The 27,734-nt window shown below is 35.5% G+C and overlaps 1 protein-coding gene across 5 annotated transcripts in view; it reads right to left on the bottom strand.

The window, feature by feature from the left end:
- Positions 1-27,734, bottom strand: part of BBS9 (Bardet-Biedl syndrome 9) — a 416,531-nt gene that overhangs the window by 305,426 nt on the left and 83,371 nt on the right. For all 5 annotated transcript variants that reach the window (XM_026509007.4, XM_026509016.4, XM_026509017.4 and 2 more), the window contains 2 exons: positions 12,959-13,133; positions 4,713-4,797 (listed from right to left, as the gene is read on the bottom strand). In XM_026509007.4, the coding sequence (XP_026364792.2) occupies positions 4,713-4,797; positions 12,959-13,133 (260 nt within the window). The remainder of the gene's footprint in view (positions 1-4,712; positions 4,798-12,958; positions 13,134-27,734) is intronic.

Raw genomic sequence — 27,734 nt, 5'->3', positions numbered from 1 at the left:
ACCATCCCACCTGAAACAATACAACATGGACAAAATGTATGAAACAACAGTTTGCAAGGCACTGAATATCAGACAACAAAGGAGAGCAATTCCTTGAAAACAAAACAAATGAGGTGAGTGCTATGACTGCTCTGTCCATGAGACCGTTTTCAGGCCATGGCACAAGGAAAAAGAATCAGGCAATGCCCAGCAAACTCCCTGAATTGAGGAAATGAACACTGGGAGTACAGAGAAACCAAAGCAGCTGAGTTCACAAGACAGCATGCCAAAAGGGAGAGAGCAGCACAGGGACAGAACTTTGACATCTGTAAAGAAGCCTCTCAAATATTCATGAGTACTTATCAGCACATTCATGTAAGGAAACCACTCAAAGTGAGGGAAAGAACCACCCAAAAGGATTAGAGGTAACAGTGCCCAGCATTCATACCACCTGGAATACTGCCTGTGCCTGCCAGCCAGATTGGAACACCTCATAATTCAAAGGACGCTGAGTAGAGCACTCAGAAAGGTCTTGTCTCAGGAGTAGGGAATAAGCAGTCTCAGGATGAGTGCTGCTCTGGTCCTAGCTAACAACCCAAAGGATCAAACTGTCAAAGTACCATAACTGTGTCCCAGGCCTAAGCTCAAGAACAGTTATAGGAATACAAAAATATCTGGCACCCAAAAGTAAAATGACTGTATCTGGCATCTAATAAAAAATCAGCACACATGTAAAGAAATAAGAAAATATGGTTCACAAAGAAGAGATAAATAAATCAACTAAAACTGACTCAAAACTGATGCAGGTGTTAGAATTAGAAAACAAGATATTAAAACAATTATTATAATTGTATTCTATAGCTTCAAAAAGTTAAGTAGAGTCTTAGAAGATATAACAAAAAAAGAAACCAAATTGAACTTGTAAAGATGAAAACCATGAGAGTTAACAGCAGATTAGACATTATAGAAAAAAGATTAGTAAGCTTGAAAACACAGCAAAAGTTATTCAAAACAAAATAGAAAAAAAATGTTTTTAATGAAATTAAAATCTGTGAGCTGTGGGAGAACTTCAAGTAGCCTAATGTTTGTGTAACTGGAGTCCCCAGAGGAGAGAAGAAAGATGGAACATTAAAAAAAAAAAAAGTTGGAAGAATTAAGAACCAAAATTTTCTAATTTTCATGAAAACTACAAATTCATAGATGCAAGCAGCTCAACGAGTCCTAAGCACAAAATAAAGAAAAGTACACAAAGCACATCATAGTCTAATTGTTTAAAAAAAGTGGTAAGAGAAAATCAGAATAGCAGCCAGAGAAAAAAGATATTATGAAGAGAGGAACAAAGATAAGAATGTAGGCAGACTTCTCATGAGAAACAATGGGAGCAAGAAGAGAGTGGAGCAACCTCTTAAAATGCCAGGGAGGAAACAATCGGTCAAACTAAAGTCTTATACCCAAAGAATAGATTTTCAAACACAAAGGCAAAAAATACTTTTTGAGATGCAGAAAAACTGAAAGAATTCATCACCAGTGGACTCGCACTGAAATAAATGTGATAGCAAGTCCCTCAGGAGGAAGAAAAAGGACACCAGATGGAAATACGGCCGACACAAATTAATGAGGAGTACCAGAAATGGTAACTACATGGGTAAATATATATTTTTCTTATCATTTAAATCACATTAAAAGATACTGGCCATTTAAACAAAAATAGTAACAATGTAATATGGAGTTTATAGTGTATGTAAAAATATAATATATGACAAAAGGCTGAGAAACAGAAGTATGGTTCTTATATGTGAAATAGTATAATATCACTGAGAATAGATCATGGTAGGTTAAATACAGCAAACTCTAAAACAAATCCTAATATAACAAAACAAAGAGTTATGGCTAATAAGCCAATAAAGATAAAATGGAATCATATAAAATACGGAATAACTGTAAAAGAAAGCAGAAAAACGGAAAAACGGAAACAAAGAACAGATAGATGGGACAAATAGAAATCAAATGGCCACATGACAAACTTAAACCTACCCACATTAATAATCACATGAAATGTAAATGGTCTAAAAAACAAATTAGAAGGCAGAGCATATCATACTAAACAAAAAAGCAAGACCCAACTATCTGCTGCTTGAAAGAAATGCATTTTCACTACAAAGACACAAATTGGATGAAAGTAAAAAGATGGAAACAGATATATCAGAATAACACTCATCAAAAGAAGAATGCTACTAGAGCAAAAAGATAAAGAGGGTTATTTGATAATGAAAAGGGTATATGTTCATCATGAGACATAACAATCTTAAATGTTCATGTACCTAATAAAAGAATTTCAAAATACATGAAGCAAAAAACTGACAAAATTCCAAGGAGAAACAGACAATCCACAGTGAGATTTCAACACCCCTCCCTGTATAAATGACATAAATTAGTAAAAAAAAAAAAAAAAAATCAAATAAGTATATAGAAGATCTAACAATGCTATCATCCAATCTAACTGACATTTGTAGGACACCCAAGAACAGCTAAAAAAAATGGACATTCTTTTCAGGTGCTCAATGAAGATTTACCAAGATAGACCATATTCCAGGCCATAAAACAAATCTCAGTAAATCTGAAAGAATTCAAACTCATACAAAGTATTTCCCTGACCACAACAGAATTAAATTAGAAATCAACAAATAGTTAAGAGGTAGCTCTGAGTAACACAGGCGGCTTTTAACTGCCTTCCCACAACTACCTTATTAAAAGCATTCCACTGGATAAATTCCATTTCTCTGCAATAGACTTAATGTTCCATGGCATCACAGTCCTGCCAAGTGACTGTGGTGTAACGAAAGGAAGTTTTACTGCTATTTCTTACTCTACTTATTAATTAAAGGAGAATGGGAAAATCACTCAACTGTAATTGCTTTCAGAATACATCCTCAGTGTAAGGCACAGAGTTGTACCAATAAACATGTACAATAAATAAGTAAAGGGTATTCCAGACTAAATAAAAAAATATGTGTAGAGAACAGCCATGGAATATCTGGAACAATGAGAAGCCCATGTGGCTGGAGTGTAGAATATAAAGGACAAATGGAAGAAAACCACTACTGAGGAGGAGGTGAAGGACAATTTGACTACCATTATCAATGTCATCTTCATCATCTAGATATTTTGCTAAGTGCTTTATGTATATACACACACACATATATATTTATATATACAAATATATATTTATATATATATTTATACACATTCACATATATATATATTTCTAATGGCAACACTGTAAAATAGGTATTACCACCATTTTGCAACTGAGAAAACTGAGATTTAGCAAGGTTAACAAACTTGCTCAAACTTGCTCAAAATTAGTAGTAAAGTATAGCTCTCAAGATCTGACTCCAAGGAGCACCTGGGTGGCTTAGTTGGTTAAGCATTGGACTCTTGGTTTCAGCTCAGGTCACAATCTCATGGGTCGTGAGATCGAGCCCCAGACCAGCATGGGCTCTGCGCTTGGTGGGAAGTCAGCTTGAGGATTTTCTCCCTCTGCTCCACCCCCTACTCACATGCGTACTCTCTCTTTCTCTCTCTCTAAAATAAATAAATCTTTTTAAAAAATCTGACTCCAAAGTCTGTGCTTTAACTATTATCAGTATGGTGCCTCCAAATTCTGTGAAAAAGTATGTCATATTTGTATTTGCTATGCTCTCTCTTTCACTTTTTACTCTTATTAAGAAAATAGATCTTCATCTCCTTCTTGGCTCTTTTCAAGTTAGCCTTCCTTCCTACCTTAATTTTTATATACTAATACAAAAAACTGGTATTCTCTAATATTCTTCCTTCCTTGATATTCTAAATTCTACATTATTTCTTCATGTGGTTTCTTTCATATGTGTCCATCTCAAATACACTTTACTATTTCCTTTTTTTTGGTGTTGTTGAAAATTTTTATTTATTTATTTGACAGAGAGAGAGAGACAGCCAGTGAGAGAGGGAACACAAGCAGGGGGAGTAGGAGAGAAAGAAGCAGGCTTCCAGCGTAGGAGCCTGACATGGGGCTCGATCCCAGAACCCCGGGATCATGCCCTGAGCTGAAGGCAGACGCTTAACAACTGATCCACCCAGGCACCCCTACGCTTTACTATTTCCATTATAATTTTCAAGTCCTTCTGTTTTTCCTTCCTGTCTATGGAGGTTCTCAGGATAAAGAGTTCACAACCATCATCTATTCCTTAATTTTCATTAAAATATTTTCATTAATTTATCATTTACAATTTTTCTTCAAACTATTTTTCAAGTTACCAAACTTCCACCTTTGTCTTTGAGCCAATTTTATCTTTGTGGGCTATGAATTTTTATCTTTTACTTATATATTTAATCACATGCCTATTTGTAGCAATATTTTTGCCTATTAAAGGGTTGTTTTGTTTTTTTTTTTTCTCATTTGGCTATGTTGGTTTATAATCACTTCAGTTAAAAGTGACCTCATCTGGACATTTATAATTCTAGTGGTGCAACTCTATAATCTAATAAATTATAACAGGACCAAGCGTGTGTCTCCATTGCTCAATAATAGCCAACTAACTTTTTGCCCATTGATAGAATCATAACATAAAAAAGAAAAATAGCTAAAATAAATATTTTTTAAAACTTTCTTCCCAGGAATTTTTATTCTGAAAAGAAAACTGGTGGTTAGATATGACATTACTGAATTTTTTTTATATTAAAAAAGGCCTTACAACAAGTCTTTTTCCAGAACCAAGTTTTTGTTGTTCAGTCTCCTGTCTTTTATCTGCATCCGTTGCAAAAGCAAGTACTTGGTACCTGTTTGAAGATATGAATAATTATAAGTGATTTTATAGTTAAAAAGCATAAATTATTCTAAACTTTAAAAGCACATAATCTATAAACTTATGCATTACTTTTGTCTTGGTTTTAAAAACTGTAAAATTTAAGACTGAATTCTTATTGAATGACACTGTGACATGAAACTATGTAAAACTGTCATGATAAAGAAATTATAACCATGTCCCAAAAGTCAATATTGAGAAAATAGTTCTGCCAACTATCAAAGCATTTCCATTAGCATTTTATATGACAAACAACAATATTCAAGAACGATCCAGCACCAAAACACCACATAGAAAAAAACCTAAATAATGCAAAGCAGCCAGATGTAGTAGAAATTGTAACAGATATTTTATGAAACCCAGAAGACCACAGTTTAGTCCCCAGCTAACGCACTTACTAGTTGGCAAATTAATCACTGTGTCTTATCTTCCCCATCTATAACATGGGAATAATAATCTCTAACTCAAACATGGTTAAAAGAATTTAAAAATAATTTAGTGCCTAGTATAGTATCTGGCATATATTAGGTGCCCAATAGATCAACAAACAGACAGACACAGATTTACATATAAATAGAGATCAATCACCTAGTAGTGTATCTGGTAAGTTCTCAGTAAGGGGCATTATGGACATTATGACTTTCTATAAGTGTTTGATAGCTTTTATTTCATTAGTAACTTTAGCTTAAATCATTGTTAAAAATAATTTACAAATATCATTCAACCTAGAAATGACTAACATATCCAATAAAATTTAAATTCCCTTATTTCCCATTAATTAATGGTATACAGTTAAATAATCCTACTCTAATGAAGAAATTCAGACTCATAAATTCCTTTCTTTCCTATTAAATCAAAACTCTTCCATTTTTCTTCCATAGGTAAAAGGAAAGTCAGTAGATATATTTGGACATCTCACATTGTCTAGAGAAAGATATCTGAAAGTGTAAAAATCAGTGACCTGAATGAATAAAAGCAATGTGGAATACCTAAAAAAGAACTAAAATGTACACTGGTATTCAAATATCATATATCAACTCTTAAACTATCTCAATCAGGAACACTTGGTTAAAAAAAAAAATGCCTTAAATTGTAGTTGGATGCAAAATGACTATGAGTTAAGATAGACTTTGTAAGGTATGTCATCAAAATCAGTCTTACGGTTAATATGAAAGCTGAATGTACATGAATTTCATCAATTCAATAAACACGTAGTGATCCAATATACCTAACATATCTAAGAGTGTTCTGTGCTAATAATAGGAGGTATGCACAGGGTACCAAGGGAACGTCGTGGCAGAAACAAGTAATTGAGATGGAGTGTATAATATATATATATATATTTTTTTACACTCCATATATATACATATATATGTTTTAGTATAGGTTCAGGAGGAGAAATCCAGGTTTTAAAGAATGAGTGAACACTCATCATGCTGGTAAAGAGGTAAAGGCATTATGGCAAGGCCAACAGCACATGAAAAGGCAGGCGGTAAAAAAAGACACGAAAGGCCACAACAGGAGTTTCGGAAAGATGCATGGCAGAGAGGGATGAGTCATGGGAAATGAGACAAAAAAGGTAGGAGGGTGAAGATTTCAGCCTTGTAAACCATGCTAAGGACTTCCATGGGCAGCTGTAGGAAATGTCTCCATACCATTTGAGACTGACCTACAAAATCCCTCTGTCTCCAGCAGTGCCAAATAATTAGACCTCACGTTCCAACCTTCAGATAGGATTATTTTACTCTTCCCAGTACACAGTAACAGAAATAGTATGCACTGGGGACTAACATCAGCCCCAGAGCTGGGCCTGCTATGGATCCAATCAGGCAATTAATTACATAGGTGGTTCATTTCCTGCACACACCAACCTACTAGAGGATGATATGGATATTAATGAGATTGTTGTAAAAATCCAAAGCTTTCGAGTTGCTTGAAGCTTCTTATAGAACTACAAAGCACTATTATATCATCCAGGAATAAGTCAGCCCCTAAAGTGGCCTCATTAACATCAAAACAGCAGGCAGAGACACAGCTAAAATTGACTCCTGATTTCCAAATCCAGACCGTTGCTCTTCCTGGACGACAACTCAGAAGAGTATTACTAAATGTAACTGACAGTAAATTTAGATGATGACAAACTTAAATAGCATCTATTTTATAGTTCTTCCTTAAGTCCTCTTTACTGTGACCAATAATGTACATGGAAACCTATTTCCAAAACCAAACAATTCCAGGCAGACTTGGAAATTCTGAAATAAAGAAAACACTTGGGGTTTTTTTTCTTACCACTCAAATGCTCAGTGATATAAGCTAAGGAATAAAATTCCCTCAATGAGACTGCTGAAAGAATAATCAGGCCCAGTGTAATAAGATTTCACAAAAGAGTGGGTCATATGTGTTTCTCAACAGAAAGGCACTAAATACAAATACAGCAAGTCCAGGAGAATGGTAGCACTTTTTGACCCAATAGCCACAAATGCTTAACAGGTCCAGTGGAACACCAATGACAAACTCAGCCATATAATTTAGTGCTCTTCCATATCACATCGTAAAAATAGCACTGAGTAACTAAAATATGGATTGAGGTGTCACAGAGCACAAAACTAAACCCTCCAAAATCATTTCTTTTCAAATGAAACATAGTTGTCACCTCAAAGGTACCAGGAGATCTTGGAAACTTGATATTTAACCGAGAACTCTACTAGAAATGGAAACTCCGGATACAGAACATTACTATGTTCATTACAAGTAAAGCTAAAACATTCTTAATTATGCCAGGAAGAATCCTTTTCATTGAAAGATGCCAGTAACAAAATGGCTTTCCTTACAAACTTTTCACTCTTTCATCAAGTTCTTGTTAAACATCTCCCTTTGGCAAGGTACAATGCTAGGCATTTCAGGAGATACAAAATCCCTGCCTTCAAGGAGCAGTTAGCCCTGTCAAGGAGAAAAACAAGCAAATATGTAATATCAGTTAAAGCACGACTAGTACTTGTGGAAAGAGCAAAAAAACTACTCCGTAAAGTTAAGAAGGAGGAGGTGTTACTTATGGCTAGGTCAGCAAGAGGAGCAGGGAGGCTTCCAGACATAATTTTCACATACAGAGAAGAAAGGAAAAACTTCAGATACAGTACAGCATGAGCAAAAGAGGAGAGAAAGAAGAGCCATATGGAAAACAGACATTTCAATTTGGCCAGAGCCTAAGGTAGGTGAAGAACATAATATTCTTTTTAAAATATTGTCAGTTAAACTCTACAAATAATTTAAAAATACTTCTTTAAGGCCACTTATCTACTTAGCTATGTACTAGGTACATGTACGGGTATCGGGGTTGATGTGCAGCAAAGAAAAGGAGAGACAATAAAGCTCATGGCAGGTATACTTCTTCAGGGAGCCTCCCTCCACTGAATGCTTATTATCCTCAGTATCCTGTGCACAGCTCTCTAGAGCCTCGATCACAATGAACTAAAACAGCTGACTGACCTGCTACCTCCCACCCTTGTTGCATACTGCTTGAGGACAAGAGACAGCTCTTACTTGACTCTGCGTTTCCAGTACTTGCCACAGTGTGTGACACAGAGAAGCCTCTTGAAAAATGTTTCCTGAACGAATAACTGAATAAATGAACTAACTTATTCAGTCAGCAAACAGATGTTTAAGACAGACTCTGCTCTCAGGAATCTGATAGGATATATTCTGGAATATTTCAGCAGAATACAAGAAGGCAATATATGATATTTGGCAAAAATCAGTGTTTAGGCAATAATATATCAAGGAGGTGAAAAAAAAGATAACTGAACCAGTTAACTTTAGAAGTTAAATCTGATTCTGAACATCCACATTAATAGAGGTAGAATGGGACTGGATTGTAAGGAGCACTGAATGTCAATATAAGCTTTTGATTTTTTAATGGGCAGCAAAAATTATTCTGGTTTAAGCAGGTTATTTTAAAACGATAGATATGAGAAGGATCCTTCAAAGTCTAGATTAGAAGTAAGAAAACCAGAAATCTAAGTGAGGAAATAAAGGCCTGAATGCCAGTGGAAATGGGAAGCAAAGGCTGAATACAAGGGAAAAAAGTAAAAGGTCGGGATTTACTGACCAAATAACTCTGACAAGTAAAGGAAAGAAAAAGAGAATAAAAACTAATCCAAAATTTGGACAAACATCACTAAGAGAATGGAGTTATCTAAGCCCCTGCAAACCCCCCAAAAAAGACAAACAATTCTCTCACTTCAAAAGAAAAACAACACCCAAAGTGTATTTCTAAATTAGAATCACCTGGAGTATGCTTGCAACGATGATTTCTGGGTCTTATCCCCAAACCTACTAGGTCGAAGTCTAGTGTACTGGTAATTGGAAATCTGCAAATGTGCATTTTATAACAGGCTGCCCAAGTGATCCTTATGCACACTAAAGTTTGAGATCTACAGCCTGCGCTAGTTCCTATCTGAGTATAATTGAGCCTCTTTTAAAGTAATTAAATATCAATATCAAAAATGAAAATAAATTATGTCTTAAAAGCCTTTTCTATTAACTGATTACATTCTATTAACTGATTATAAATAGATGAAGCCTCAAAAGAACAAACTATAGTTTTCATGCTTCCTCCAACCCTAAATTGCACCAGTGATTATCATTTAATTTAATCTATTAAACTTGAAAGCGTATATAAATGTAATATACTGTTTAATATTATAAGCCCACTTAATTGTCATCATTTTATAATAATCACATATCCCATGCATTTTTACCATTATAAAAGATCCACATAATGGATAAGGTTTGTATTTTTAGTCCTAGATGGGGATGGATTTAATAAATTGGTATGTTGGTAAATTAACACAGTTCAAAGACGGTGAGCATCTTTGAGATTAAACTTACACATTAAGGAAGCCGACACATTGCTTCCTCATCCAGTCACTCCTGCAGTTATTACCAAATTAATTCCTATGCACATATTTCAAAGAGTAAGTCATGGAGCATTCAAATCTTTCTATTGTGACCCCAGTATAGCACTGCCAGTATCTCTACTTGGCAGGAGTTGAGGCACGGAACTAGGTGGAAAGCTGAAAAGCAGATCTCCTCAATATTGCTTCATCTTTGACAGGCTTGAATGAATTATACAGATATTTTTCTCAACCTCTCAAAATAAGTATATTTTATTTCTTACCAGTAGCAATGCCACAATTCATTCGTCTCCTTTGGATAAGAGCCATAGGAGTTAAAGAAGGAATATGATATAATGACACAGTACCTCCGTCAGTTAACTTCTGCTTAGTCACAAACATTTGCTTATGTCCAGGGTTTTGAATCTAAGATAATTTGACAATAATTCACAAAAGGTAGACTGCCACTTACGAAGGTGAAGGGAATACTACATTAACTTGCTATATGCACAATACTGAAACTTGAAGACAAAAATTTACAGGTGTTGCCTGATGAATTTATATTTTCTTCCTGCCTTGGGAAAAATCAGATGACCAAAAATAATACTGAAAAGCTATAATGAAGTGTTGCTTAGATGTTTAAAGTTTAAGTGTTGCCATCAGTTAGATAACAACAATAAAGTTACTGAAGATACTGTAATCCTCCAAGTCTATTTCTTTTCCGAGAATGAATTTGTACATTCTTTTCCCCATTACCCCCTCCAACAAAAAACACACCTCCAAAAACTCAAAATCCTAATTTTTATTGAAATTTAGCTGATAGAAGAAAAAGATCTCTCTCAAACACAATTCCCCAAAATCAGTAAGAATTTCTAGCAAAAAGTATAAATTGTTTTCACAGGGTCATTTTCATGATTTATTTCTACTATGAATTGTTCTTTTTAAAACATGCATATTAACACTTGTATTTTTTGCTACCATTCTTCCTATGTCACATTTTTTTTATAAAATAATTTTATATACTCATCTTTTCATCTGGCTTTTTTTTCACTCATACTGTGCTTTATTCTTTATAACTCAGGAACAGCCACAATAATTAATCAGCATTTTCTATGGGGTGGCAATTTGACATCCATTCAATCCTTTTAACAAGCTTGTCAAAAAAGCCATTATTCCCACAACTATATGGTCAATTAATCTTTGACAAAGCAGGAAAGAATATCCAATGGGAAAAAGTCTCTTCAACTGGGGCGCCTGGGTGGTTCAGTTGGTTAAGCATCTGCCTTCAGCTCAGGTCATGATCCCAGGGTCCTGGGATCGAGCCCCAAGTCAGGCTCCCTGCTCGGTGTCCCTCTGCCCCTCCCCCTGCTTGTGCTCACTCTTACTTTCTCCCTCTCTCTCTCTTTTTCTCTCAAATAAATAATCTTTTTCAAAAAATGGTATTAGGAAAATTGGACAGCAACACGCAAAAGAAACTAGACCACTTTCTTACATCATACACAAAAATAAATTCAAAATGCATTAAAGACCTAAATGTGACACCTGAAACCATAAAAATCCTAAAAGAGAACATAGGCAGTAACCTCTTTGACATCAGCTGTAGCAACTTCTTTCTAGATATGTCTCCTGAGGCAAAGAAAACAAAAGCAAAAATAAAGTACTGGGACTACATCAAAATAAAAAGCTTCTGCACAGCAAAGGAAATGATCAACAAAACGAAAAGGCAACCTATGGAATGGAAGAAGATATTTGCAAATGACATATCCAATAAAGGGTGAGTATCCAAAATATATAAAAAACTTATAAAGCTCAACACCCCAAAAACAAATAATCCAATTATATAATGGGGAGAAGACATGAACAGACATTTCTCCAAAGAAGACATACATACAGCCAACAGACATGTGAAAAGATGTTCATCACCACTTACCATCAGGGAAATGCAAATCAAAACTACAATGAGATATCACCTCATAACTATCAGAATGGCTAAAATCAACAACACAAGAAACAGGTGTTGGCGAGGAGGTATCGAAAAAGGAACCCTCTTGCACTGTTGGTAGGAATGCAAACTGGTGCAGCCACTATGGAAAACAGTATGGAGGTTCCTCAAAAAGTAAAAAAAAAAAAAAAAAAAAGTTAAAAACAGAACTACCCTGGGACACCTAGGTGGCTCAGTCTGTTAAGCATCTGAGCCTTGATTTCGGCTCAAGTCATGATCTCAGGGTCATGAGATCGAGCTCCAACTCAGGTTCCATGCTGCTATAGAGCCTTCTTGAGATTCTTTCCTCTCCCTCTGCCCCTCCCCACTTGCTCTCTCTCTCTCTCTCAAAACAAAAACAAAAGCATAAATACCCTATGATCCAACAATTGCACTACTAGATATTTACCCAAAGAAAACAAAAACAGTAATTTAAAGGTATACATGCACTCTTATGTTTACAGCATTATTTACAATAGCCAAGATACGGAAGCAGCCCAAGTGTCCATCTATTGTTGGATGCATAAAAAAGATATGATACACTCACATGTGCAATGGAATATCATTCAGCCATAAAAAAAGAATGGAATCTTGCCATTTGCAACAACATGGATGGAGCTAGAAAGTATAATGCTAAGTGAAATAAATCAGTCAGAGAAAGACAAAATATTATATGACTTTATTCATATGTGGAATCGAAGAAACAAAACAAATGAGCAAAGGGCAAAAAGAGACAAATCAAGAAACAGACTCTTAATTATAGAGAACAAACTGAAGGTTACCAGGGGCGAGGGAGGTGGGGGGATGGGTTAATTAGGTGATGGAGATTAAGGAGTGCACTTGCGATGAGCACCAGGTGATGCATGAATTGTTGAATCACTACATTGTACACCTGAAACTAATATAACATTGTATGTTAACCAACTGGAATTAAAAACTTCAAAAGCCAAAAAAAAAAAAAAAAACAGCCATCATTATCCCTATTACAACCAGGCTAAGGACATCGACCATCAAACAGCTGCAAGTAGCAAAATCAGGATTCCAACCCAGTCTGCCTCTTTCCAACTCCTTTCTCTCAATCACTGCACTATATCTGCAAATATTTTATAATATGTAAATGATGTCCTCTAAGTCATGACAATTACATTTTATCAAAGAAACGAGTCTCTTTTTCATTTGTAATATTCAAGCTTTTTGTGAAAAAGAATTAATCAGCAACATACCAAGAGTCAGGATTCCAAAGATTCAACATCCAAACTTACTTGTAACTTTCCACTTGTCGGCAGGAAGAAACAGTGATGAAGGAATCTGTACGGGAACTGTAAGCAAGAGGGCCAGGTAAAAGAGAACCAGGGAGAAATCTCCCAAAAGCATAGCTTTCCTGCTCAAACACCATCAGCATCCCATCCATAGACTGGATACAAATTAAATCTCGACCTAAAGAAAAATTAGAGGAAATTAGGTGACTTTTTCTTTATAAATGTAATAGTTTCCATTTATCACTATCCATCACAAAAATGTCGTAGTTAATCTTTTCCTGGAGGGATAATACAAGCAGTTTAAATTTTAAATTACAAACTGATGAAGCTATCAGATTATTGTACATCAGTATACATACATTTCCTGTTTTAAATTATTCAGAAGATATCCATAATTTTAAGTACACTTATTTTCATTTACCATATGCTAAAATCTCTAGCTCAAGACAGATAATCTCTCAGAACAATCATGACCCCGTAAAGATATCATTTTTTCCAAAATCAGAAATATAACAAAAACTATTCAGTAGAGGCTACTTCTCTCCTTCATAGTATGTCAGTCTCATACTTTCAAATGACTTAGACATAAGTCAAACAGAAGAGATCAAATCCACAGACGTATTAGGCACCAGTTTTACACAAATCATAGATAGTGTTAAGCGCTGCTGGGAGTGAAAAATACTAATATTGAAAAATACTAATCAGATTGCCCTAAAATACAGATTGATTTTTAGGTGTCTTCTGCCCTAGAAACAGAACATCTATAAACTACATATCAAAGCATTCAAAAAAGAATAACAGTCTGGGTTCAATATGGGCTCAGTATCAAGTAAGAGCAATTACTAGCCCTATACATCTCAAAAAGAGAAATGCTGTATTGTAAGGTTTAAGAAGTTATTAAATGGATTTAATATAGTTTGGTATAGCTCAGTCATTTGCAAAAAAGAACTTGTGGCAGAGAAGCTAACTGTTCCCCCTAATAGCCACTCTTTCTTTTGATACTTGAAGTATCACTAGACACATGGCCATTCAGCATAAAAGCCTGCTTTTCCTGGCCTCTATTACAGATACAATTACATGATTGTGTTCTTGTCAATGAGATAGGAACAGAGGTAATATGTACAACACCCACATATGCCCGTAAAATGACTGAGTATACACTCCCCTCCACTCTTCCTGGCATGATGGTGGAGCTGGCACAGCTATCTTGATAGGCCTCAGAGATGGAAGCCACATATGGAGGACAACAGGGCCCACCCCCACCCACTAGAGCCCGGGACCACTTTATCTCCAGGTGGTTAAATATGACAGAAATAAACATCCTCCTCATTTAAACTGTCATTAAGTGTGTGTCTTTGTTAATGCAATCAAATACGTGTATCTTAAATAACACAGAACTTATCTGAACCTAAAGATCCATTAGCATTGCTAAATCTTAAATTTTAGTTTCATTTAATTGGATCCTGGTACCAAAAAACAACAAGATATAGAAGACATTGGAACAACTGGGGAAACTGGAATATGACTGCACGTTAGAAAAAATTAGGAATTATTAATTTTTTTAAGTGTGCTCATGGTATTGCAATTATGTAAGAGAATGTTCTTATTGAGAGATGTGTGCTATAATATTTATGGGTGAAGTAGCACAAAATCTGTATCTTACTTTCAAGTGGATCAAGCTAAATCTGTGTGTATGCGTATATAAATACATATATATATATATATATATATACACACACACACACATATATATTTACAACTGTTGACTCTAAATACTGGAAATATGGGTATTCATGTTATTTTTTCTGGTACTTAAAATTTTTCACAATAAAAATGTAGACAAATGAAATACAGTGTTTAAACATATACCTTTTGTATACAAATTCACTTTCTTAACAATTGGGGGGGGAAACTGAGCATTAGTGAATTGAGTGGGACCTGGGAGAAGAACAATAAATGTAATCTTAATAAGCAAGAATCAAAGAGACAAACTGAATTAATGAAAAATTTATGCAGTGACCCTGACCTGTGGGGGAGAATATTACTGTAACCAAAATGTACTTTTGATGTCTGTATTATTAAAGAATGTGAGGTCAGAACATGTGTATTTCTACGCAGAAGTACCAATGAAATTTGAGTTCATTTCAATATGTTGAATATCACTGAACCACAAATCTTCAGACTCCCAACGACCTAAAAGAAGCGGTCCTCAAAGCATGGCTCACAGATCACCAACATCAGCATTATCTAGGAACTTCTTAGAAGTGCAAATTCTAGGACTCTGCTGTAGACCTACTAAATCAGAAACTCTGGTACTAGGATCCAGCAATTCTAGGTTTTACCAAGCCCTAGAGGCTGTCTGACACATGCTAAAGTTTGACAACCACTGCCTTAGCATGGTATGACAAAGAACTAGAGCTTGAAGAAAACTTGAGCCCTAGAGAAGACTCGGCTCCTTAGCATGGTACTATATGAAGTCTTACTCCCTGAGACTCTAGCAATATAGAGGAGCATACTTGTACTGTAATGTCCACATGGGCTGCCTCTACAGTCAGATAATCTGGGCTTGAGTCCAGCTCCACCAATTACTGGCTATGAGCTTGGGCTCAAGTTTCCCTATCTGCAAGATGGCATACCTACTTTAGTTAGCTAAATGAAGTAATGTAAGGGAACTAAATCCAGCAGGCAGCAAATACTTCATCACATTGTTATTTTATAAGTATTTTCTAAGTCTCTATTACACATTGTATTAATGTTTAACTACTTGCTGTTTCCCACAAACATTATGATGGTGTATGCTTTCTTGATTCTGCTTATATTATTACCTTTCCCCCAAAAATCTTACATTCATTTTCTCCGGTCTAGTGCACATTTGTTGGCAGCCCCTTGGTCGTCCATTCTCCTCTTCTCCTATCTTTGGCCGAGAGGTTTGAAGGAGACTGACTTCACTCTAAACTTGAGGGTAGGCCCTGACTTATCCAAACCAATTTGTATCTCATTAATCACAGTGATTGGTTCGGAGACAGGTATAATTTAAGTCAATGTGCAAAATTAAATCTCTAGGTTTAGCTAGAACTAGAGAAAATCTTACTCTTCCCCGTGGGGAATAATATGTGAGGAGGATAAAGTCTGGAACCACAGAAGCCATTTGGCTTTTACAAAGGCACAATTAAAAGAGGGACATGGAAGACATGGTTTGAGCCAAGGTATCAAGCATCACTTGAAGCCAAACCCACCTGGGAACTTTGCAGGCAACAAATTCCCAGAAATACCGAAGCCACTTTGACTTAGAACTCTGTCCCTGGAACCAAGTGGATCAACCCACTTGTCCTCTGAAAGACATCACAAACTTACGCTTATCTCTTTCCCCCTCAATCACCCTCCACGTGTGATCCCACAGAGCTCCATCCTCACCTCCATCTTACAACTAATCACCAATTGAAATGATTTGTTTTTGTGTTTCTTGTTCACCCTAGACTAAACTCAAAGGCAGGAACTATGTCTCACTCATCTTTGTAAATCCAGCAACTATAAAATGCCTGGCAAACAGGAGATACACTAATAAATGTCTGTTGAACTGAAGTAAGCTAGGCAAATAATTTATTCATCTGAAGCTCAGACTGGCTGAGATTTTATTCTATGTGTTTCACATACTGCATTTGAAGTATGTGAAAAATGCTTTATTTATTACAATTGCGGCTGCTGACGTTTAGAAAAATGTAGGGATCAATCCAAAACATTACTCAAAAATAAATAAATAAATCCTTCAAATCACTGTTTTGGAAGCCACTTCAGAATACATACCAAAGGCTCCCCTTACAGATAATGGGAAAAGAAAGAACAGTCTAGAGAAGCCATGAAAGTTTTGTAGTTCTGACAGAACAGAGCCAACAGGAAGCCTTCATAAAAGCGATAGGATTTCAGGAGCTATTTAAATGACCTAGCCCTGAACCATACTCAGAGTCCTTACCACATGCTCAGTATTATATTAGAAGCTGTAAGAAATACAGAACAACAGGAATAAAAACTATTGACATTTACTGAGCACCTGTTATATTCCTGCCTTTGTGCTAAACATTTACCCAGCATATTAGCTATAATCTTTAATAACTGAGATTATGAGAAAACTGAAACCCACAGAGTTTGAATAATTTGCCTAGGGGCACCTTGGTGGCTGAGTCGGTTAAGCGTCCAACTCTTGGTTTTGGCTCAGGTCACGATCTCAGGGTCATGAGATCAAGCCCCACATCCGGCTTCATAATCAGAGCAGAGTCTGCTTAGGATTCTCTCCCTCTCCTTCTCCCTTCCCCTCTGCCCCTCCTGCTGCTCACGCACTCTCTTTTTTTCTCTCTCTCTCTAAAATAAGTAAATAAATAAATGAAATCTTTTTAAAATATTAATAATAATTTACCTAATGTCAAAGAGTTAGAAAATGACAGAGCTAGTATTCAAATAGAAATCTATCTCACTCCATTACACCACCCTGGATCCATTTTAAAAATTAACGTAAAGTTAACATATAACACCTAAATGATGTGAAACAGACTAAGTACTACGTAAAATCAAAGAGCTTCATTATAATGAACACTCTGAAAAAGATTTCATGATAGAGAGCTTCGTTACAATGAACATCCTGGGAAAGATTTCATGATAGAGTTAGGATGTATCCTAGACTGAGAAGGATAGGTATAATGAATCAAAGGTAAGAGTAGAGAAAGTTTCTGGAGGGAAAAGGAACATACTAGAAGAAGATGTAGAGGCAGTTATACTTGATCCAGTGCAATGTATCAAGTTTTACCAATAGGGCATGAAACGTAAAAGCAAGCGGACTGAAGAGATGACATTATCTTTTTTTGTTTTTAAGATTTTATTTATTTATTTGAGAGAGAGAGATAGCAAGGGAGAGCACGGGGAAGCGGAGAGGGAGAAGCAGGCTCCCCGCTGAGCAGAGAGCCCGATGCGGGGCTCAATCCCAGGACCTCAGGACCCCGTGACTATGACCGGAGTCGAAGGCAGATGGCCAACCTACTGAGCCACCCAGGTGCCCCAAAAGATGACAATATCTTAATGATGCTTCCTCAAAAATTATGCCTTAACTGTACAGAGAAAAAAATATCTTTTAAAGTTGAAATAATTAGGAATGTTGGAGATTTCATCAGAATTTAAAATCTGGATGTGTATCCCACTGATCTTTAACCATGATAAGAGAAATCTAACCATTGTGCTTTGAAATATTATTTGGAAGATCTAAGAACAAATTGAGAAAGGACTCACCAAAAACATTTTGAAAGGATTTTTAAAGTCATTATTTTTTCATTTTCAATGGCAAAGAAGAAATTTTATGTTTGTGGGGATGGGGAGGTAGTGGAGGCAGGAAAGTTCTATTATGGCAGCCTCACGAAATGAACATTTATTAAATACTGTGTCTCATTTCCTGGTGTTAAAATATCATGTAGTCAGATCTTTAACATGATGGATAAACATGTTGAACGGACTGCTAGATTAACAGTCTTCTCTACTAAATTATAGTCTATTCATTACAATTTGGGTGCATGTGTACATGTGTGTACCCCCATGCCCAGAAGTTCTTCCTACCATGCATGACCCAGTGCGTTTTCCATCATGCACAATTACAGCAACAAGGGCCCCATGGAGGGCAGTCCTGAATACCATTTCCTCCATTTCTCTGCTGTCTTTTTCTTCCTGTGAAATCTACGCGCAGAGTAAGTGGAATGGCATACATGAAAGAAGACTACCATTACTCAGCATGCTACATGTTTTCTGAATCTCTCTATGCTCATATTTCTTTTACACATTGAGTAAAAATACAAGTGAAGAAATGCAAACGTGACCTGTGGCCAAGCATATATTGCAGTTCAGCATGCAGCTGTCAAAAATACTTGGTCTTTCTCCAAGCCTGAAAAACACATGAAAAACAGCTGTATAGGTAGTCAAAAAAGCAGACAGGAAACATCAAGAGACTGATACATAAGAACAGAAGAGTCCAAAAGTCTGTGAAACTTCCGCTCCCTAGTTTTACACACATGCACAGAAAAAAAATTTTGTTGTTGTTGTTACAGAAAAACTGAAACACTAACTCATTAATCTTTATTGCAAACCTAACTCAAAAATGATACAACATGTTCGCTATGAGCAAAGACACAAAAATGTTCAGAGTAGAATTTCAACAGATACGGACTTAAAAACAAATGGTAGATGGATTTCTAGAGCTTTCAGGATTTTAAATTCACCATTAAATAGCATTTTTGTACTTTTTCAATCATATCGTCATATAAACAGAACTATCATAGTTTTGAGATACATGATACTATTTGGTCATGCTTAATAATTAGTAATTGGCAATTAATTGAACGAAAGAATAGCTAGCTTCTTTTTTATTATTCTCTCCCTCATATTTATTTGAGCATTCTAAAAGCAATCAGTATCTGATAATAATGCAATATTCAAGTAGATTCTAAGTTTAAAACTTTAGTTATATATAACTAAATAAAATTTTAAAGTCCTAAGCAAACAGAGGAAATCAACAAATAGAACACATGTGTGGAGCTAAATAGCTAATGCTTTTAAGTGTGTACCAGGGAAAAATTACACAAATTCTCAACTATTATTCAAGAGTTGCCCCCAATAAATAACTTCATGAGACTAATTACTTTAAGACTCAAGAAAATAAAAATTGGGTCTACATATTAACTCTTCCTACGAACTTGCCTTTTGACATTTTAATGTGTCTCATTTTAATAGGCACTTTAATAGCCTTACAAAGACCACTAGTGTGTGTTCCGCCAAGCTATTTATCACAATTTTCCCCTTAAACTGTGAACAAGTTTAATAACACATTATAAAGAAATTACAACCATTCATTAAATTAGCATTATATTGATAGAGTCAATATGAATGCAATGTTAGCATTTAAAAGAAAGCCCTAAACATTATATTATCACTTGCATCCATAAGATATTGGGTGAATTACTTTGTCCGATGTAATGATCACGAAAGGTTTGATAACATTCTCCAGAACTCACATTCACTCAATGAATTCCACAACATTCACTGTACACCTACAATTTGCAACGAGAGAGACAGTTGCTACCCTAAGAAAGCTCAGTGAATATGGGAGTTAACCAGTTAAATATTCTAATAATGTAAGAACGGGCATATTAGAATAATCAAAAAGGCAATGCACCTTGATTAACAGTGTCTGGAAGAACCAAGCAAATCTTCAAAACAGAGATAATACTTGGGTCTCACAGGCTGAGGAAGAGTTTGCCAGACAATCAGAGAAACAAAAGCAGAGAGCACACTGTGCACAGACACATGGATTATAAGAGAATTATGTCTGGAGAGGAGTGAGAGCAGTGAACTCTGGGGGAGGGTGTTAGGTGGAGAGAGACACTGCTGATGAATACGGCAGGCATGCTCATCAGAACTGATGGCAAAGCCAGAACTTGAGACCAGATTTGCTGTGTCCTTATTTTAGCCCTGAAAGCTCTGCCAGTTTCCTCACCTGTAAAGCAGTGGTATGAAAAGATTACATGATACTGCTATAAGGATAAAATACAATAAAAATACACACTGCCTGATCCTGGTAAGCATTCAGTAAACAGTAAGTAAGTTAAGTGATATTATTGAATTGTCCCTCTTTCTCACAGATCAAATTATGTGAAAAAAAAAAACCTTTTAAGTTGAGGGTAAAAAGTCTTTCAGAGCAAAAAAGGGTAAATTTAATGTAAGAAGGACACACAATCAGAAATTTATCCTTTTTATCAAAGCAAAGGGTTTTTAAGACTTTAAGAACTATGGAAAATCTTTCAAAACTTAGGTCTGTGGAAACTGCTGGCTATTCAAGTTGATATTCTGCCTATTTTAAGTTTACTTTCCTCAAAACAGCAATTTTCCTAACATGGTAACTATTGAAATCTCTAAAGAAATGTACTGTGAATGTGCCAGAAAGCTCTCTCTGGGAATGCACTGTCCCTGCCTCCACATCCTTCCCCCAACACACACAATATCTATAATCTTACCCCACCTCTATTATTAATGCTTTCTGCAGGATTACCTTGAATGATGTAAGAAAGACAAGATAGATGATGTCGTACTGAAGAGTCCATTATTTCTTAGCATTCCTTTCTTTTCTCTCATCCAAAAGAAAAATTCTTAAAAGAGTATAATGTTGTGGGTGTAATTTTTTTAAGTAACTAGTTTTGAATTCAAAGCAAGGTAAAGTTCTCAAGGTAATAACAAGTCATGATAGGAAACCAGAGAACCAAAAAAAATATTAACAAACAGAAAACATTTTAAATACCTCTTCATTTTATACATTCTTCATTTGCAATATTAACCATCCCATAAAGCAGTAACTCCAAAAGCTAAATATTTTTATATATTTATATATATATATCTTATATATATGTATATATATATACTCTTAACCCTAAAATCATGAGTATATCAAAAGAAGGAAAAATAGTCTTTAGTCTACACTAGACTCACTATAACCAATTAAATTAGGTTATGAAAAAAATAACTAAAGCCAAGAAATTCTCAGCTGAGGTTCAACTTCATCTAAACTCATATAATTTTTAAAAAGTAAATCAAAATGAGTTAGGGATAATGACAACGATGACTTTAAATTTCCTGAACTGTCAATTCTTGTCACAAAGTTCGATATGCCATTTAACCATTGTTTGGTCTAATAAATTTCCTTGGATTCTTCTAAAAGGAGCCGTTAAAATACCATATCTTTAATAAAATTCATAAAAATAAATATACCAAAGCAATCATCTTAATATACAGATGCAATCATGTTATCAACCCACTCAAAAGCTTCAAAGGTACTCCAGTGTCTCCAGAAATAAGTATAAATTAATAAGCAGGAAATCCAAAGAACTCTTTAATGTGTCTGCTAGATGAACTTTGACTACTCTCTCTTATCCAGTCCCAACCACCAAACACTTCAGGTAACATAAGCCTGACCTAAATGCCTTTATGTGTTTGCCAGTCTAGTTCAATTCATCTCAGGTGCTATTCCCCCACCTTAACCTCACAAAATCCTTCTACACATCCTCAATCCCCAGGATAAAATCCCATCACTTCCAAGCCTTCTCCAATCCTCTCTGGGCATAAATACCACACTATCCCTCTAGTCTTTCTTAGTACATTCCGCATCACTCCCTAGTAGTACTGACAATATTTTTTCCTGGTGTTATGGCTAAATTTGGCATATCTCTCTCCCTTCTCCAACTTCCATAGACAACGCATAAAACCCTTGAGGATGAGCCTATTTTGTTTTCATTATCGAGCTCACAGCATTGAGTGCCATCCCTTATATCCTGGGGCCCAAAATATCTATTCAAGTAAACTAAACCATCATGAAAGTAAAAAACCATATCAGACTGTAGTACTAGGTACCAGTGATTTCAAGTGGGCCAATGATCTTCAAGTGGGCCAAGATATTTAACAATACTGCCATATTCACATGAAAACACCTTAAGATATTATGCTTTACTCACCACACCTCCCTGAATAGTCCCTACTATATAATAGGGCTCAACAGCTCAATAAATATTTGTTGAATGAAAGAATGAATGAATGAATGAATGAATAGCATTAAAGTAAAAATGGCATGGTAAAGGCCTTGAAATAATTAGTATTAATATGTGACACTAAGCAATTAGAATCCTAAATTATTTTAGAGCTCAGTACTGTCAAAAACAAAGTACTCATTGTACGCCCAACATTAGATACACTAAGAAATATTGAGAATAAAGGGGAAAGGCTAAAGATAACTCAGCTCTTAAGAAGATAAACTCTAATGGAAAGGCACAGGAAATAAAGGTGGGGTGGGAGAGGACCCCAAATGAAAATATATAAATGAATGTGAAAATCACTCAACCATAGAGAATAAATTGTGGAAGCCCAAAGAGGCTGCAAAAGGAATAGAATAATCTTCAGATCCATCAGTATTTCATAAAACTCTAACTTCAAAAACATACACAGATTAAACCTTAAAGCTTTAGTAATTATTAGAATTTTGCATGCGGTCTTTCTGGGCAATAAAAAACAAGGGATTATTACCCAAGGAAAAGTACTCAAAAAAATGTACTGAATAAGATACTCTCTGGTTGTTAACCTTTCCCAGAGTAGGATGGTATATTATAAAAGAACAAAGTAGAGAAAGAATCAAATACAGATTAAAGTACTAATGTGAAGAGGAAAGAGCAGTGATTTTGAATCAGAAAGACAAGATGATAAGGTTTTGAATCCCGGCTCTGACACAGAGATTTGACTTCTGCTGCTTTGTTTAATAATTCAGTCTGTTTCTTCAAATGCAAAATAAACCTTATCACAACCTCCACACACCACTGGGTTGCTGTGATGATTAAAGAAGGGAACGTATGCAAAATAGGTTAGTAGCTAGAACATGGTAGGAATGCATGCCAATCTTAATCTCAAAATGTGCATGCTTAAAAAAACTACCAAACTAACTTCCCCTAGTACCCACACTTAACCTATACCTTGGATAGGACGGTTTAGTCATTAAGTCTCACTTCATAGGTACAAAAGTGTAGAAAACACATCAGGGTAAAGTTAGGACAAAAGGTGACCAAGAAGTTGGAAATGGTTCAATTCAGAAATTCCAATCTTTATTTGCGAAAGTACTTGCTAAAGCAGTGATTCCAGGTTTTTGAATTTCACTGATCATCATAGTTTGTCAACCTTGAACTGCTCAAAGATTTTTTAAAAAAACATACAGACTAATATCACCAACATCTTCTATAAAGACAATATAATACAAATAAGTAGGAAGTAGAAAATATTAGCACTAAGTACAGCCCTTTGAGCAATTTTTTTAGCTTTATAAAAAACTCAGAACGTTAGCTAATTTTTTTTGTTGCCTTAAAACTACTCCAAACTTTAACATGGGATAGCACTATTTTATCCCAGCATTACCCACTTTTATTTTTATTTTTTTAACTTTATTTCTTGGAGAGAAAGAGAGACAGCAGGAGCAAGGGTAGAGGCAAGAGGAAGAGGAAGAAGCAGACTCCCCGTTGAGCAGGGAGCCCGCTGCTGGGCTCAATGTGGGGCTCAAAGCAGGTCTTGGAGATCATGACCTGAGCCAAAGGCAGGCACTTAACCATCTGTGCCACCCAGGCGCCCCCCAACATTAACCACCTTTAAAGAACTTCCCACAGCAGCACTTAAGAGCCACTATTGTAAAGAACTCAGAAAACAAGAACAGAAAGTTTTTCCTTTATAAGAACAAAGGAAAAACTTGTTCCAAAACCTATTCAGTCCTAGGTGAGGAAACAAACATTTTCCATACACAAGTTGGCTCTTTATAATTGCCACTGGCACGCTTCTAGAATCCAAAAGTGAGGCAAAGGCTCCCTCTGCTGACAAGTAGAAAAGAATCTAATCCTATCAAAAGGCAATGGATTTTTTAAAAATCTTCCCAATACTGACTCGATACTGCATGCTTTTAGTATTCTCTATCAAAGACTAATTTTACTGTATGCCCAAAAAACACTGGAATACTGCTCCAAATGACATGGACATGAAAGAAATGTATAACTGGGTAACATTCAATATTTCAATAAATCTTTCTAAATCATCTTTCAACTTTCTCGGTTTCTCCTCCACGTTCTAAAGGTGAACTGAGCTATAATGTCATACAAAGAGGAAATTAAACAAAGAAAGGTAAAGAATTCACGTGGGTTTTAAGAGGTTATAGGGAACAAAGGTAGCACTCTATGAATACATTGATGACCACTCAGAGAAGTCTCATGAGATTAATAGCTAGAGTAAATTAAAAACTTCAAAATTAACAATAGCTGTTTATAAGTGCTAGCACATAGATTATGAGCATATCCAACTCTAGAAACTATTCTATAACTTGGGAAGGTCAAGAGTTATTGTTCTCCTGTGACTGTGGAGAGACTGAAGTCTCTGGAAAGTTCAATGATTTGTTAGGGATGTTCAGGTGGCAAGTAGCAGAGCCAGAACACAACCCTGTAAGTCTACTAATCTCCAGTCTTTTTCCTCCAATTAAAAACTAAGTATAAAGTAGGTACTCTAATAACATAATCTCTAAATCTCTTTCTGATTACAAATCCAACATGGCCTATCATCATCACAACTGCACTTTGTATGCTTATAAGTAACATCACATTTAAATATAAAATGTTAATTATTTCACTTTGGCAGACAAAGCTTGATATAACTGTTTGTTGGTTCTTCGATATAATTTCTTTATTCTTGTCTTATTTTCAAAAGAACTGCTTACACAGATAAATAAAATTAAATTATTAAAAGAGTAGATGAGAATAGCAGATAAAACCCTGATTCTCCCACTAAATTACTGAATAAAATGTTTGTTAAAAGCAGCATTTTTAAGCACATCAATATGTTGCCAAAAAAAAAAAAAAAAAGATAAAGAGAATTCAGAAGCCAAACAGTAAATGAAAGTGAAAACCCAAAAAGGTAAACAGAGCCCCTGGGGCATTTTCCTAAACCAGATAACTTTCAGCTTCAGTTTTCATGGTCTCAAATGACATATGGTAAAGGAGAAAAACCTTGGGGCCCACTCTATGTGGGGAATCTAATTGATCCTGTACATTATCTCCCTCCCCCCAGTAGAAAGCTAAAACCACAAAGGGCTCTACCCTTAGTATGAGGAGAATTTAGAAATAGCATTTCCCCCTCAAGCCCAAGAGAAAGCAAAATAAAATGCACATCTCAAAACTTGGAACCAGATGAAGGAAAAAAAAAAATCTCTCCTAAGAATTCATAAACCCCAAGCTGATCTTAACGTGGGTTTTCAGACCAAATGCATTCTACTGGCTTGCCCAAGAAGCCTTAATCTGTGAATTTAGTATAAAGGGATCCTAGGGTTAACAGAACAACCAAGCACCTGACAAAAGAAAACTCAAATCTCTGAAGGAACACATCAATCATCCCCATGGACACAGTTTCAAAGAATATGACCTCACAGGCAAAATCACAATATACAAAGAATTGAAGGCAATAAAAGCAAACAAGGGCAAAAATAATACAGAGTAGAATCAGAACAACAACCTATACTGAAATTATAAACAGAGAATATAAAAATACTACATTTTATGTTTAAAGAAATAAAAACAGGTATTAAAAATGTGATCACAACTGATTCAAAGGGGCATATGCACTCCAATGTTTATAGCAGCAATGTCCACAATACCCAAATTATGGAAAGAACCCAGATGTCCACTGACTGATGAATGGATAAAGAAGCTATGGTATATATATATGTATATATAATGGAATATTATTTAGCTGCAAAAAAGAATAAAATATTGCCATTTGTAACAACATGAATGAAGATAACTGAAGTAAGCAAATCAGAGAAAGACAAATATCATATGATTTCACTCATATGTGGAACTTAAGACACAAAACAGCCGAACATAGGGAAAGGAAGAAAAAAGAGAGAGAGAGAGAGAGAGGCAAACCAGAAAACAGACTCTTAACTATAGGGAACAGACTGAGGGTTGCTGGAGGGAGGTGGGTGGGGGATGGGTTAAATAGATGATGGGGATTAAGGATGGCACTTGTGATAAGCACTCAGTGTTACATGTAAGTGATGAATCAGTGAAACCAATGTTACACTGTATGTTAACTAACTAGAACTTAAATAAAAACCTGAAACAAACAAAAAAAGTGACCAAGAGTATCAACAACAAGCAGATTTTTTAAAAGGACAAAATAAACTTTGAGAAATATTAGACTTAACAAAGTTAACAAAACTCCAAGAGTAGTTTCAACAGAAATTAGTCTCTAAATAGCAGTGATTTAGGAAACAAGAAAATAGAAATAATCTAGAATGCACTAATAAGAAACATAGAGACAGAAAATGCAAGTGGACTTGAGAGACATGACCAATATGGTAAGATGGTCTAACATATATCTAGTTGAATTTCCACTAGGAGATAATGGAAATAATACAGGAGAGGCAATACTCAAAAAAATAACGGCAGAGAACTTTCCAAAACTGCTGAAAGGAAACAATCCTAAAATCCAGTTTTAAGCCACATAAATTCCAAGTAGGAGAAGTAAAAATAAATCCTCTCTTAGATACTCAACAGAGGAACTGCTGAACACCAAAGACAAAGAGAAAATGACAGATTAACTAGCAAAAGAATAACAGCTAGACTGAAAACTAACCTAACACCAACAGAAGCCAGGATACAGAAGAGTATCTCCTGTGTAGCAGGAAAAATAACTGTCAACATAGTATCATTGTATATCTGGCCTTCTCTCCAAGTACCCACCAAAATTTTAATGTAATAAATAACAAAGATTCCACTCACAATAGTTATCAAAGCAATTAAGTTCTTAACACACTCTACTCAACTAGAGTTGACTCTAACCCAACTTTCAGATCTTGACTTTCATAGGAAGGCCAGATTAAAGCCGAATTAAGCAATATACCCCTAAAATATACCATTAACACAGCATCTTTAATAGCACTTGTAGTTTTACACCTATTTTTAGGATTATCTACTTAATGTTTATCTCCCTCTCAAATGTAATGAGGACACAGATCTCTATATTTGGCACACCACTGTATCCGTAGTATCTACCAGGGTACCTAACACATAAATGGAAGCAAGGAAAGAAGGTAGGAAGGGAGGGAGGGAGGGAGGGAAGAAGAGAAAGAGGAAAGGAAGGCGAGGGGAGGAAGAAAGGAAGACCTAACTAACAAATTAATAACTAATAC

This window comes from Ursus arctos, unplaced genomic scaffold, assembly GCF_023065955.2.
Source record: "Ursus arctos isolate Adak ecotype North America unplaced genomic scaffold, UrsArc2.0 scaffold_3, whole genome shotgun sequence".
NCBI lineage: Eukaryota > Metazoa > Chordata > Mammalia > Carnivora > Ursidae > Ursus > Ursus arctos.
This window is presented reverse-complemented; position numbering and strand designations above follow the sequence as displayed.